This window comes from Geotrypetes seraphini, chromosome 1 (assembly GCF_902459505.1).
Source record: "Geotrypetes seraphini chromosome 1, aGeoSer1.1, whole genome shotgun sequence".
Taxonomy (NCBI): Eukaryota; Metazoa; Chordata; class Amphibia; order Gymnophiona; family Dermophiidae; genus Geotrypetes; species Geotrypetes seraphini.
Window position 1 is genome coordinate 505,860,870 of NC_047084.1, and position 12,385 is coordinate 505,873,254.

General features: G+C 42.2%; 1 protein-coding gene across 3 annotated transcripts in view; it reads left to right on the forward strand.

Moving 5' to 3' along the window:
• AOPEP (aminopeptidase O (putative)) overlaps window positions 1-12,385 on the forward strand; it is a 594,389-nt gene that overhangs the window by 249,998 nt on the left and 332,006 nt on the right. For all 3 annotated transcript variants that reach the window (XM_033928041.1, XM_033928031.1, XM_033928022.1), the window contains exon 10: window positions 2,268-2,311. In XM_033928041.1, coding sequence (XP_033783932.1) covers window positions 2,268-2,311 — 44 coding nt within the window. The remainder of the gene's footprint in view (window positions 1-2,267; window positions 2,312-12,385) is intronic.

Genomic DNA, 12,385 nt, shown 5'->3' on the forward strand with positions numbered 1-12,385 from the left:
CAACTCCTGTTACATGGAAGCTGAGACAGACTTATCCACTACTAGAGGATTCATCACTAAGTTAAAACCACTAGTCACTAGTAACTGATGCTGATTTAAATGAGGAGAACAAAGGCCCACCAAGTAATGCAGAAATTGTGAGCCACCTGAATTAGGGCTATGCATTGCCACCAAAATGTAATGTGTGCCTTGCAAATTTAAATGCAATATTAAATATTGTCCCTGAGGTGACTAGCATCAGTTGTTCAGTTGTGTAAACCCTAAGGCCGGCTGGGTATGGGTTCCAGTATCTTGTTGTTGCTTCTGTAGCACGTTTCTTTGTTCTTCTTTGCAGCCTTTCTGGACATTCCCCCTGCCCCTTCCCCATCCTCCGAGTTTAGATACAAATTTGTCCATAAACCTGTCAGACTGAACACCAATTTATTTGCACACAATGGAGTAAAATTAATTATGTTAAAGATAAAAGCACAGATTAAGAGATAAATTTGTCAAATAATCCAGTCTTGAAAAAGTGCCATGCGCCCTTGATATATGTATATAATCCCTTGCTCCAGAATGTAAAAGATGCCAAGGGTCAATGAGATCTAGAGCTTGACAAAACAATTTTAACATTCTCCCACCAACTCCTGTTACATGGAAGCTGAGACAGACTTATCCACTACTAGAGGATTCATCACTAAGTTAAAACCACTAGTCACTAGTAACTGATGCTGATTTAAATGAGGAGAACAAAGGCCCACCAAGTAATGCAGAAATTGTGAGCCACCTGAATTAGGGCTATGCATTGCCACCAAAATGTAATGTGTGCCTTGCAAATTTAAATGCAATATTAAATATTGTCCCTGAGGTGACTAGCATCAGTTGTTCAGTTGTGTAAACCCTAAGGCCGGCTGGGTATGGGTTCCAGTATCTTGTTGTTGCTTCTGTAGCACGTTTCTTTGTTCTTCTTTGCAGCCTTTCTGGACATTCCCCCTGCCCCCTTCCCCATCCTCCGAGTTTAGATACAAATTTGTCCATAAACCTGTCAGACTGAACACCAATTTATTTGCACACAGTGGCAAACCCAGAAGCCAGAAGTTTTGTGAGCGATGCTGCTCAATACCTCAGAACGGCATAGACCTGTGTCCTTTCTGCTCAAGAAATAATGTGGCCTCCTTACGTTTTTAAAGACATGTTTCACTTAAGCGATAGCACACTTATTGGGGAAGGTCTGTCCATCTGTTTGTATGCATCTGTTTATTTATCTCCCCCCTTTTTACAAAACTGCAGAAGCGGTTTTTAGCGCAGGCTGGCGCACTGAATACTCTGCGCTGCTCCCAACGCTCATAGGAGCTCTAAAGAGTGTCGGGAGCAGCACAAAGCATTCAGCACACCTGCCTGCACTAAAATCTGCTTTTGCGGTTTTAAAAAAAAAAAGGGGGGGGGGTTAATGAACTAAAAATCTATTACTATCTAATAAACCTGGGGTATGCACCAGCTTTATTAGATAAGCTCTAGTGGCAGCAATAACAATTGAAGGCTGCATTAGCCCTATTTATGAGGTCCTATTACATCTTTTTTTGAATAAGGCATTTTAGGTAATCCATCATGTGAACAAGCCTTTGAGGACTGGATCATGTTATAGTAGAATGAATGATTCAAAGACCAAAGAAGAAACTCCAGGAGACAGGGCTTCTAATGCTGCTCTAAAATGGAAGAAATGAATACTAGCACCAAACAGATCTTTTTAACATCCAGATAAATCTTCCATTGTATAAGGAGCTTGAGATTACTTAACAGTTGAACTTCACCATTTACACCATTTCCTATTTAATTTGGCTGAATAATATATAACTTGTCCAGATAACATTTAGGGTTTTATTTTTGTTGAAAGTTATTTTACGTAGGAAACATTCTTTTTGAATAAGGCCTGCTGCTTTAAAAAAAGTTTCATTTTCAGCTCTTTTCATTTTTAAATAAAATAGAAAACCAAACATAAAACAGTACACAACGTAGAAAGTTTATTTTAATGTCAAAATTATGCTTTCTCTAATGAAAACAAAAATATTTGGCTTCTCTTTGATGTTTTACATAAGAATTTGATATAGCCTTAGTTTATTGATAGCCCCACACAGTGTGAAGAAATGGATGGTATACAATAGAGAGATCAGAGCTGCATCCTTATCATATAGCAATCGATGGTTTTAAAAGGTCTAGCACTAATGGAATAAACACAGAATCAGAACACTGATTGACAGAGTCATTGTGGCTCTTTGTTTCTTTTCCAGGATTTTCTTAACATGCTGCTGGAAGACATCCCAGAACAAAAAAGGTAGGTGAGAATCTAGTTAGATCAGATAAAGGAAAGATTTGAAGAACACAACCTGATTTGAGAGAGTGCCTGTTGGAGGATGTTAGCAGACCGTGTATTTTGGTATCCTCTGCTGTTACTGTGATTTAAGTACAGGCTTTGCACATAAAACCTTTATTTGCCCTAATTATTCTGTGTACTGCTTTGGCCCCTTTTTGTATTTTTTTCCATGAATATCAAGAAAAATTTTGTTTTGCTGTTTGGTCTGATTTCCTCTCAATTTTTAAACATGCAAGAGGTTGACCTATATTTGTAAAACGATCATCTTACTCATGAATAAGTCGTAATTTGTACCCACTTGTTTTTCTGTCAGATATGTCAACCCTTTATACTGCAATTCTTCTACAATCCCACATAAATGTATATTTTGTTTTTCCTACCTCAATGTTTGTTGTGGCAGAAAAGGATGCATTTCTGACAGCAGCACACTGCTAATGCAACTGTGTTAAAAATCTATATTAAAAAGGTCAAAAGCACATGGACTGATATTCAAAGACACTTAGGCCCGATTCTATAAACAGTGCTGTGATTGGCAGCCGCCCACAAAAGTGGCGCTGATTACGTGTCAATCACATGATGACACCGTTTATATAATCGCAACTGCATTATAAATAGACACCAGAAATGTAGGCCAAGGTTTACAAGGCCTACATTTCCGGCGCCTATCTGTGATGAGAATTGCGACTATGGAGACACCTACTGACGCCTAAGAGAATGTCTGGTGTTAACCATGCCTATTTTACCCTTAGGCGCTGGTAGGCACGCTGTAGTTTTGGTTCTGGCGCCATTTGTGGAGGTACTGTCATTTCGATTAAAGGCAATTAAACCAATAAAAACCGGTGCCGTTAAGGTGCCTAACTAGCAGCACTGTTCATAGAATTTAGGCCTTAAGGGCTAATTCTACTTAGGATACCTAGCAACAAGTGGATGTGGCCAAAGAGGTGCACTAAAATGAATGGCAGGATTTTATAAAAGGCACGCATCCCAGTGCATATTTTACTTAATAGATGTGTAGGATGGCAGAATGTGCCAGCTTGTGTTGGATGTGCATGATTGGGCACTCATAAAGCGATACTGGATCTAGTGCTTACAAATGGAGAAAGTGTCTCTAATGTCCAAGTAGTGATCATCATACAGTTTGGTTGGATATAACAGCGAAAGAGGAGGATGGCCACACAAAACTCAAAGTCCTAGATTTCAAACGTGCGGACTTTAGTAGCATGGGAGAATACCTGAACAAAGAGCTGATTAGATGAGAAGACAATTTTATTTTTTATAATTGTTTCCACCATTTTGCCCAGCACTGAAGTCAGGCTTGCCGTTCTGTAATTTCCTCAATCTCCCCTGGAACGCTTTTTAAAAATTGGCATAACATTGGACATCTTCCAATCTTCAGGTACTACAGACGATTTTAGCAACAGGTTACAGATCTCTAACAACAGATCAGCAATTTCAAGTTTTAGTTCTTTTAGTACCCTTGGATGTATACCATCCAGACAAGATGATTTATTACTTTTTAACTTATCAATTTGGCTTAGTACATCTTATAGATTCACCAAGATTTCTTTCAGTTCCTCCGCCTCATCACCCTTGAAAACCATTTCCGGTTCAGGTAGATATCTTACATCTTCTTCCGTAAAGACTGAAGCAAAGAATTCCCTCAGTCTCTCTGCTATGGCCTTATCCTCCCTGAGCACCCCTTTTGCTTCTTGATCATCCAACGGTCCCACGGATTCCCTCACAGGCTTTCTGCTTCTGATATACCTAAAAAAATTGTTATGAGTTTTTGCCTCTTTTGCAAGTTTCTCTTCATATTATTTCTTAGCTGTCTTTATTAATGTTTTACATCTAACTTGCCAGTGTTTGTGTTTCTTCTTATTTTCTTCATTTGGGTCCTTTTTCCATTCTTTAAAGGATGTTTTGGGTTTGTTTGTTTTTTTTGCTCTAATAGCCTCTTTCATGTCACCTTTTAATCACGTTGGCTCTCGTTTCTCTTCTTTCCACCTTGGCTGATACATGGAATATACTTGGTCTGGGCTTCCACGATGGTATTTTTAAGTAACATCCATGCCTGGTTTACAGTCCTAACCTTTGCAACTGATCCTTTTAGCTTCTTTTTAACCATTTTCCTCATTTTATCATAGTCGAGTGAGAGGAGTTGAAAGCAACCTCAAAAATTAGAAAGAGGGCTTTTAGCTTAGATTTGAATACTGCTAGGGACATAATGACTCAAACAGTCTGTTCCAGGCATATGGTGCAGTAAGATAGAAGGGATGGAGTCTGGAGTTGGAGGAGGAGAAGGGTATGGATAGGAGAGACTTACCTGATAAATGAAGTTCATGGGGGAGGGGGCGTAGGGGGCGATAAGTGAAGAGAGATACCAAGGAGCTACAGAATGAATGTAATTGTAGGTCAGTAAGAGGAGTTTGAACTGTATTTGAAAATGGATGGGGAGCTAATTAAGTGACTTGAGAAGAGGGCTAATGCGAGTATGGGGGCTGTCGTGGAATAAGAGTCATACAGCAGAATTGTGAACAGATTAAAGGGGAGAGAGATGGTTGAGTTGGAGACCTGAGAGAAGCAAGTTGCAGTAATCTATGTGAGAGGTGATGAGGGTATAGATACGGTTTTTGGCAGTGTGTTCAAAAAGGAGAGGTTGTATTTTAGTAAAATTACAGAGGAAGAAGCGATAGGCTTTAGTAGTTTGTTGGATCTGAGTGGAGGAGAGAGAGGAGTCAAAGTTGACCCCAAGGTTGCGAGCTGACAAGACAGGGAGGAGGAGAGTGTTGTCCACAGAATGGGAGGGAAGAGAGATATGGGTTTAGGTGGAAAGATAAGGAGCTCGGGCTTAGACATATTCAGTTTTAATTGGCAGTGAGACATCCAGGCAGCAATTTCAGACATGCAGGCTGAGAATTGGGCTTTGATTCCTGTAGAGATATTCCTGGTGTGGGGAGATGATACTGAAAGCCATGGGATGAGATCACCGTCACAGGATCAAATTCAAGAAACTTCACTTTTGATGTCTGAAAAAAAACCCCCCAAACTGGAAAGGTTGTACCCCTATCTCTACCACAAGGGCACCAGCCGTTTTCACCGTGAACTCTTGCGAGAACTGTTAAGGTAAACGTTGCCTGCGAAAAGTCACAAGAACTCTAAACAGGTAGCGAGCAACTCTCTCTCGAGAACTGCAAAGAGATCGCACGGATCACCAAATTTTGTGAGGGTAAACAATGCCTGTGAAATTCATAATAAATTCTGCAAAGCATAGGACATTCAGGACAATCTCTTGACTGAATTAAGAGCTTGGAGGTCTTCTGATCACTTTGTGCTTGTGCAGGTATAGGATGGAGAAAAGGAGAGGTCCCAGGACAGAGCCTTGAGGTAAACAGATTGATAGAGGAATAGCAGTGGAGGAGGATTCCCCATTGCATACACTGAAAATGTGATGGGAGAGATAGGATGAAAACCAGAAGAGAACAGAACCCTAGAATCCCAGTGAGGACAGAATATCAAGAAGTAGGTAGTGATCAACAGTGTCAAAAGCAGCAGATAGATTGAGAAGGATGAAGATAGAGTAGCGGCCTTTGGATCTGGCCAAGAACAGGTCATTGGAAACTTTAGCAAGGGTAGTTTCTGTGGAATGCAGTGGTGAAAGCCTGACTATATTGGGTCAAGAATAGCTTGAGATGAAAGGAGAACTAGGCAATGGCGGTGACCAACATATTCAAGTAGCTTGGATAAGAAGGGGGGAAGGAGATGGTGCAATAATTGGAGGGGCATGTGAGGTCTAGTGAGGTTTTTTTGAGAAGTATAACTACAACATGTTTGAAGATATCTGGAATACTTGCAGTGGAGAGTGATAGGTTGAGGATGTGATAGATAGGAGGGATGACAGTGGGAGAGAGAGTGACGAGTAGGTGAGTAGGAATCGGATCAGAGGAGCAGGTAGTTGGTTTGGAGAAGGAGAGATGTGCTGTTTTCTCTTCAGTGATTTCAGAAAAGGTAGCTGGGGTTGAGGGGAGCTTGGCAGAAATGACAGGTGGAGGGGCTGGGAGGGAGGTGATCTGGTTGAGATCTCAAGGTGAATAAAGGGGGTGGGGGGATTGTTTCATGTTTCAGTACTTCAACAATAGCACTCAATAAACAGCAAAAGTGGCACCTATAAACCAAATCATCTAATGAAACACACCTACTCTCACATATACAGACTAGAGAGTTGCGCGGGGACAGAAATCCCACCCGTCCCCGCCAAAATCCCACCCGTCCCCGTGAGGAATCCCCTCCGTCCCCACTCGTCCCTGCGAGAAATCCCCTCTGTCCCCACCCGTCCCCGCGAAGAATCCCCTCCGTCACCACCCTTCCTTATAAACTTCAGAAATAGTTATTTTATTTAATTATGCTACTGAATTAAAGGCTCTGGTAGAGACCCATTTACAAATAAGCAAAGAGACTTTATTAATTTGGAAATATTAATTGGGAAGAATACATACTTTGTAAATGGGTTTCTACCAGAACCTCTAATGTAAATATAAAATATAAATACTCAGCTGATGAGAACCCACAAACTGTCAGCTGAGGACTTCCTTTGCAGTTGGCCGGGGGGTCCCTTTTGCCAAGCTTGGCAGGCAGCAGTAGCGTCCCTGAGTCACAGATGCTGGCACCTCAGTGGCTCATGGATGCTGCCAGCGACTGCTGCGCTTGGTGGAGGGGAGTTCTGGCCATCTCTAGAGGAGGTACTCTGCTGGCGGTGCTTGGGGATCCCCACCAGTCACAGAAAGGGTCAACAAGTTCTTCAACACTGTAGAAATAAAACCAGAAATGCATTTCCTTTTCTTTTGAACACAAAACAAAGACATCTGCCATATACATTTCCCAAAGCTAACATATTTTAGTCAATAAATTCAGTTTTTTACCTTTGTTGTTTGGAGACTTATTTTTCCATAAAGTTGGTCCCAGTTTCTTTTTTCCGCTTTCCCATCTTCTGTAAATTCTTCTGTTGCTGTCCATTGGTTCCCCCTACCATGGTCCAGCATTTATCTCTTTCTCATCTTTCATGCCTGCCCACCAGCCCCATGCCCAACATTTCTCCTTCTATCACCCCTCTCCAGCACTATGCCACATCTCTCCCTCCATTCCCTTCACCACTGTCCAATATTTCTCCCTCTTGCATCCCTTTCAATCTGTCCCATTGTTCCCTTGCCACATTTCTCACTCTCATCTTTTTCTTCCCTATCATATTCTGTACCTTCCTCACTACGACCAAAAATTCTGCTCTTTCTTCCATTTGCCATGTGTACACAACCATCTCTCTTTCCCGCTCATTGACACACCCACACCCAATTCTCCCTTTCTATTCCCTCCCCCACCTCAGCATCTCTTTCCCTCCCTTCCTCTCTCCCCAGTTCATGACTTCTGTGTCCAAAAATGCACTCCCTTCCACCACTTCATTCGAGTCCAGATAACAGCAGGGGTTGGAGGCAGCCTGCAGCAAGCCATATGTAGCCGACCCAGAAGTCTTCCCCCGAAGTCAGAGCTGACATCAGAGGGAAGGCTTTGCATCAGTCTGGCGGCGGCCGAGGTGTCAGGTGGGAGGGGGTAGATACTGGATGTAGGAGGTGAGAGGAGACAGACTGTAGATGGAAATGGGGAGGGATCAGACACACTGGATGAAAGGGGAAAGATAAGACAAGCTGAAATGCCTGGGGAGAGAGAAAAAGACAGATGATGGATGTAAAGAAAAGGAGAGGGGAGGAAGACATTGAATGGAAAGGAGGAGAGGGGGAGGATACGGATGGAAGGGAGGAAAGAGAAAGATGGAGCAGACACTGAATAGAAGGGGGAGATAGAGAAATGAAGCAGATGCTGGGCTGAAAGGGGGGAAAGATGGGCAGATGCTGGATGGAAGGGGGAGAAAGAAGGGTGGATGATGGATGCGATGACAGAGGGGGCAGAAAGGAAGAAGAGAGGAGACAGATCAGATGCTGAAGGGTTGACCAATCAGCAAGCAAGGCTTTCATCTGTGTACGTGCTGAGCTCAGTGCTCAGCATGGCTATTTCCCGCCGTGATGCTGGACTTGTAAGCTGCATGCCTGCATCGCCAGAATTTAGGTAGGCTGTTTTCATCCAGGGGGCCCCTTGGGTCAGGGGGGCATCCCCGTGGGAGTCCCGTGGGCCAGGGGGGAGTCCCCGTGGGAGTCCCATGGGCCAGGGGGGGAACCCGCAGGATCCCCGCTCCCGTGCAGACCTCTAATACAGACACAGGCAAAAAAAACCCCAAAAGCTAGACAGAGCTGGGGAAAAGGGACAGGGAGAGAAGAAACAAGCAATGGGGTTTGTAGCTGAGTAAGGCAGAAATGTAAGATAAGTACGGATACAAACACACACCAAAAGATGTTAAAAAAAACCACATGTTCCTTGCAAATTAGTTGCTACAAATAGCAGGTGTATATATGTGGATGCATCTTTTTTGTGCCATCAGCGGGTGCTCACATAGTAAATAGAATCAACATGCCCAGTCGATCAGTGGCTTAGTAAGGGTGGGCGTCAGCACCTCTCCATTCTCCCACGCCATGTTCGCGCCCATCCTTCCCCTCTCGTACTTCTTTAAAATCTTCACCAGTGTGAGCAACTACTCTAGCCTGCTGCTTGCGCTGGCCTGGCTCCCTCCCTCTCAAATCACTTCCAGGTCACAGGGCCAGGAAACGACATCAGAGGGAACACCAGCTGTCAGCCTAGCATTGGGTTAGCCTAACCAATGTCAGCAAAGGCCTATGGGAAATTATATCAATCTGACTTTGGAATGTGGATGCAGATAGACCCTGAGTGCTCATGCACAGAATTCACATACAGAAAGCATCCAGGCAGGCTGTTTCAAACAGCCCTAATTAAATCATGCTTAAAAGGTAACAAACAAACTTGCAGCTAAGAGGGGCGAAGAGGTGCTAAGAAGATGTGTTAAATGTCTGATGCTTAGGATGGACAGCTTAGGATATACAATGGATCCAGGTGGTTAGTGAAACTAACTATTGTTTCAAACCGTTTACAAATTCTAAATAGAAAGATACTGAGAAATACAATAGTTTCTATATTTAGAATAAGATTCCAAGCTATAAAAGACTCCTCTTGCATCACCCCCCTCCTCCCCGGTTCTTTCTCTATCTCTGGAACTTGGCTCTCTCCTTAATTGTAATACTTAATTGTAATGCTTATGAATATTGCTTTTCTGTAAGCCTATTTCTATATTATATTCTTTATGCAATCACATCTGGCTGTGCTTATTTGATTCTATCCCTAATGAAACTTCTGTGAAGGTATTGAACCCGGGACTGAGGATTGTAAGGCCGCTTCAACCATAACCCCTCAAACCTAACATTGTGGGGGCGCGACTATCCTTACATTTTGGGGGCTTGTCAGGGAATTGAACCCAGGACCTCTTGCGACTATCCTTACACCAGCGTGAGCAGCAGGCTGGGGAAGCTGCTTGCACTGGTGAAGATTTAAAGAGATATGGGGTGAGAAGGGAGGGCGAGAGTGTTGTATGGGGGCACAGAAGGCGCAGGGGTGTGTGGAAAAGAGGTCACGGGGGGGGGGGAGGGCACCTACTCTTGCTACACCACTGTGGTTGATGGTTGATAGTTATGTCTGGGGTTGGCCCACTCTGTCCCAGACCTGCCCACTTTCATGGAACCTAATTTATGTGTCATGCAACACATGCATGCTAAAATTTTGACTTTATAAAATAGTGGTTAGTGGATATATGGCATTGACGAGCCCAAATGACATCAGCATTCACAAATCAGGTGCATAACCTTTATGGAAATTAGCCTTGGGGGGGAGTTATCAACATAGGTTACCATAGGCACATGGGATCTCTTAGAGAGAGGAAGAGATAATGGTTACTACGGATGGGCAGACTGGATGGACCATTTGGCCTTTATCTACCATTATGTTTCTATTAAGATTTATTATTTTATTGTTAATCCCAGTTATTAGTAACTAGGTCTCATTGTATAAAATGAGTAAATGAGTAAATAAGCACAAATTAATGGTAAAATAACACATCTTAACTGTAGCCCATATGCAGCAGCCACTATCAGGATACTGATTCAGAATATGATATGTTAATCAGGTTTTCTATTCCGCCTTTACCTATTCAGTTCAAGGTTGGATTACATTACAAGAAGTTGGTTCAGTTACCCAGGAAGTTACAATGCACAGTTTGACATGGATTTTCAATAGAGTTGCTAGTATAGATAGATCAGTACAGTTATTAATACAGTTAGGTCATAATTACAAATACATAGTTACAAGTTCAAGTAGGTCATCATTGGTTCATCATTATGTGTCAATTGCATTAGACAGTTTAGAAATGGGTTTTTGCAATTACCATTTCAGTTACTTCAGGGTTGGCTCCCTGACTTGGGACAGAAAAGTTTTTAAAAGGTTTATGAACCTGAGATAGTGGTCACAAGATTGTAAGTGGTAGTTGGTTCCAGCATTTTGCTAATTGATATTGGATGGATAAGGTAATTTGCCTGGTAGACTTTACATTGTTGCATGCTGGGAATTTTAAGTGGAAAAGATTTCTGGTGGAATATCTGTTTGGAGGCACCCTGGAGTAGGATGGCCAACTCTGTTAGATACAAAGAAACCAAAATGGAATTGTCCAGATCAGAATGATGTGCACTAAAAAAGTGTCCTCCATCTCATCTGGTAATGTGAAGATCTTTATTCCTCCAATGTCACAATAGTACATTCAAACGACTCTATGACTCAATGACTCGACATGTACATGTTTCAGCCAACAGGCCTGCCTCAGGAGTCTTGAGAATCATGAATGATGATATACGAAGAATGCTACCACTCACATAGATTTAACCAAAATTCAAATAAGGAATGTCATGTCATGTCTTGTGAATTCAACTGTTACCAACAAGACATGACATTCCTTATTTGTACCTAACAGAGTTGACCATCCTACTCCAGGGTGCCTCCAAACAGATATGCCATCAGAAATCTTTTCCACTTAAAATTCCCAGCATGCAACAATATAAAGTCTACCAGGCAAATTACCTTATCCATCCATCCTTATTTGAATTTAGGTTAAATCTATGTGAGTGGTAGCATTCTTCGTATATCATCATTCGTGATTCTCAAGACTCCTGAGGCAGGCCTGTTGGCCAAAACATGTACATGTCGAGTCATTGAGTCATAGAGTCATTTGAATGTACCATTGTGACATTGGAGGAATAAAGATCTTCACATTATCAGATGAGTTGGAGGACACTTTTTTAGTGCACATCATTCTGATCTGGACAATTCCATTTTGGTTTCTTTGTATTTTATTTGTGTCTGTGGTTTTGTTTTCCCCTGGTTTGTTCTTCCAACTCTGTTAGGTAGTCAGGGGCATTCCCTCTCAGGCTCTTAAAGGCAGTGATGCCTAATTTAAACTTGATCCTTGCAGTTATGGGTAGAAAATGTAGTTTCATATAGTAGGGCTGTAGGTGTTCTGATTTGCATAGTCCATATATGAGTCTTACGCATGTTGAACTAGTTGTAGAAGTGATAGCAATGTTTTAGAGCAAAGAACTAGTTTAGAGCAAAGACTACTATAATGTAACTAGTGTTACATTATAGTAGTCTAGATGAGATTGGATTAGGGATTGCTACCCATCCCATCACGAATAAAATTTAAAACTTCATGCATCATACACCAAATAATTCACGGAAACTCAGCGGCTCCATTCATCCAACTCTTCTCAAAAGCATGGTCTACCTCCCACAGAACCCTTAACAGGATACTACTGAACCTCCCTTCAACAAAGAATCTCCAATACAAGCAAATCTTTCACTCCATGCTCACCTTCCTTGGAGTGAAAACTTGGAATAACCTCGCTGAAACGACCAGAACAGAACCCAACTACTACACATTCCAGAAAAAACTGAAAACCAGCCTCTTTGATACTTAAACTTCTCAGATCTTCCCTTGCCCCATGTTTCCCCTTTTCTCCTTCCCTACTCTCTTCACTCCCC